This window comes from Propithecus coquereli, unplaced genomic scaffold (genome assembly GCF_000956105.1).
Source record: "Propithecus coquereli isolate 6110/MARCELLA unplaced genomic scaffold, Pcoq_1.0 Scaffold15, whole genome shotgun sequence".
Lineage (NCBI taxonomy): Eukaryota > Metazoa > Chordata > Mammalia > Primates > Indriidae > Propithecus > Propithecus coquereli.
In genome coordinates this window covers 5,236,465-5,239,468 of record NW_012139413.1, presented here as the reverse complement: position 1 = coordinate 5,239,468, position 3,004 = coordinate 5,236,465, and the positions used below count along the sequence as shown (strand labels likewise).

The 3,004-nt window shown below is 36.4% G+C and overlaps 1 protein-coding gene across 2 annotated transcripts in view; it reads left to right on the top strand.

Annotated features, from left to right (window-relative positions):
• Window positions 1-3,004, top strand: part of PLD1 (phospholipase D1, phosphatidylcholine-specific) — a 166,258-nt gene that overhangs the window by 45,180 nt on the left and 118,074 nt on the right. For both annotated transcript variants that reach the window (XM_012640228.1, XM_012640227.1), the window contains 2 exons: window positions 997-1,055; window positions 2,111-2,203. In XM_012640228.1, the coding sequence (XP_012495682.1) occupies window positions 997-1,055; window positions 2,111-2,203 (152 nt within the window). The remainder of the gene's footprint in view (window positions 1-996; window positions 1,056-2,110; window positions 2,204-3,004) is intronic.

Sequence of the window (3,004 nt, the reverse complement as noted above, 5' to 3'; positions counted from 1 at the left end):
AGAGGTTGTCAAAATATAGGCCATAAGCCAAATATATTCATGTTTTGTATGTATAAATGCAGTTTCATTGGAGCTCAGCCACACTCATTCATATATATATTGTCTATGGCTGCTTTCACTACAATGGCAGGGTTGAGAGTAGTTGCAACAGAGACTGTATGGCCTACAAAGCCCAAAATATTTACAGTCTAACTCTTTGCAGAAAAAAATTTGCCTACTCCTGCTCTAAACCTCAGTTTCCTCTTCTGTACAATAAATAAAATAGCACATGCTTCAAAGGGGTTTGAGATAATGCATGAAAAATACTTAGCACAGTGCCAATACATAATAAGCACTCAGTAAATATAGCCATAGCTGTTGTTATTATAAGATTTACAGTTTTTTATCTTCTACTGGTTTATACAGTGAAGGTTGGCCTAAAATTCTCTTCATTTTCAACTCATTAAAAATAATTCTTTTGGTTACACTTGTTGTTCAAAGATCTTCCCAGTCTCTTTTCAACCTGCATTGCTGCTTAATTTTCCATTACTCTCCTTCATCTTGTTCACTGTAGCCCAACTGTACACTCTACTGCCTTCTTAGACCTTCTGTTCTATTCCTCCTTTCATCTCCCATTTCCACATGCCCAAGTTCAGTCCATCTTCCACAGCCTGCACCAATGTCACTCCCTCCTTGAATTCTTTTACAATGTGTGGGCACACTATGCCACACAACCCCCTCCACTCACAACAAAAACAGACACAAAAGAATATTGGGAATAAACTCTCTCTCCACAATCTTATCTCTATATCTTAGGGCACACATCACTTTCTTTGATGTCTTAATCATTTATATACTTCTAATATGCACTCTTTCAGGGCAATACCATTATTACTGGTAAGTGTAGTCTGTAGAGTACACCAAACTGTGTCGATACATAACAGTACCTAATAGATTTTTTTTATGCATATATTGTATTTTTTTGCTTTCTCAAGTTGGATTTTTTCCTCTTTTCAGACAGAATTCCTTGATATAAGCCAGCTGTCTTTTATCCGTGATTTGGGACCAAAGGGCATGTAAGTTCCAAGAGATCTTTAAAAAGAAATGTGAAAAGCTGATCAGCATTAGCATGTGATTTGGCGGCATCCATGGTGATGGGGCCTCCCTGGCTTTACTGCCAGCTTCTTTTCTCCCCAATAGAGTTAGAGCAACTAAGCAGATCTGTTCATATAAAATAGAGCATCTTCTACAATAAACAAGGGTAGCAACTGCTTCACCATCTTTCTTGTGGGCTTACAGCACAGATTCCCTCTAACCCAATAACCCATAGCAAGTGTGGTATGTGGGAGAATGCATTAAAAATAGAATATGTAAGATCTCTCTTCTAATCACTATGAAAATTAACTGTTTATCACTCACTTTGATGACTATTTAAAAATAATACTGTGTAAAATATATGTTGAGTAACCAGATGGAAACATACTTAATAATTATTTTCTTTCACAATATTAGAGCTTGATAATATAAAGAGCTCAACTTTTACAATTTTGTTCTTTTTGTTCTTTAAGAGCATTGTTAGTAGTTGTTTCAAAAAAATTTTTCCTTTGTTTAGCCATTGTTATTGCTTTTCCTTCTCACATCTTTCGAAATCAAGATGTTACTACCTTCAAGGCTAGTAACTTTGTTCTACTTCCTTTGGCGTGGCCCAGTTGCTAAAACTATATGTGAAGGGATGCAGCAATGCCCCGCCATGGACTCAACAGCAGCTGAATCATGCCTGTGCAGACATGTGGAAGGCATGGGATCTTCTTCAGGTTGCCATAGTGACTGGAGGGAACACAGCATTTAGAGCCATGAGCCAGGATGCTTAAGGTCCTGCATTGTGCACAACAGAATTATGCTGCCCCAAATGCCAAAAAAGCTATTTTTGACCAAGATGTTTCAAGATTAGTTGCTAGAGTACCAGCCTAATAGATATGACACTAAGTTAGCTGATGGTGAAGGAGGACATTGTGGGGATAAAAGTCATGCAAGAATGAGATGGTTTATTTAGTCACAAGTCGTGAGGCTGAACAAGCAAAGGGAGAGTTGGAAATTTGAAGATGATAGGTTAATTTGATGTCTCTTTCAGAGAAGGTATGATAATGAAAAGATCCGGGGGACACAGAATACCAGGTTTGAATTGCTGTGGCCAGAGAAGAGCCTGCTACAGATGGTCAAAAAGGTAGGACTTAATGAGTTTGTGTGTTTGTTTTGATAAACTGGGTATTTGGGAGAGTTTTATGTACCAGTTCTAAGTTATAAATCCTTTGAAATCCATGGTGAGCAAATTTTTAATTATATTTTAAAATCTAAGTTCCAGTATTCATTTAAATATTCTATCTAAAACTGGACTTATAGGTAGAGTGTACAAATTATTTACATAAAAACCCAATGGACATAGAACTCAAAAACTGGTCAGCCTAAAAGATGTACAAATGGCCAATAAGCACATGAAAAGATGCTCAACATCAGTAGTCATTAGGAAAATGTAAATCAAATCCACAGTAAGATACAATTTTACACCCACTAGGATGACTATAATAAAAAAGATGGACAATAACAAATGTTGGAAGTTGGAACCTCAGATTGATGGGGAAATATAAAATGATGTAGCCTCTTTGGAAAACAGTCTAGCAGTTCTTTAAAACGTTAAACATGGAGTTACCATGTATCCCAGCAATTCCACTCCTAGGTACTCATCCAAGAGAATTGAAAAAAATATGTCCACACCAAAACTTGTTCATAGCAGAATTATTCTTAATAGCCAAAAAAAAAAAAAAAGAGGAAACAACTAAAATGTTCATCAATCAATGGATAAACAAAATGTGTCACTTCCATACAATGGAATATTATTCGTCCATAAAAAGGAATGAAGACTACTGATGGGTGGGGTTTCTTTTTGTGGTGATGAAAGGGTTGTGAAATTAGCTGGTAGTGATGGTTGTACATCTCTGTGAATATGCTAAAAACCATTGGATTGTCT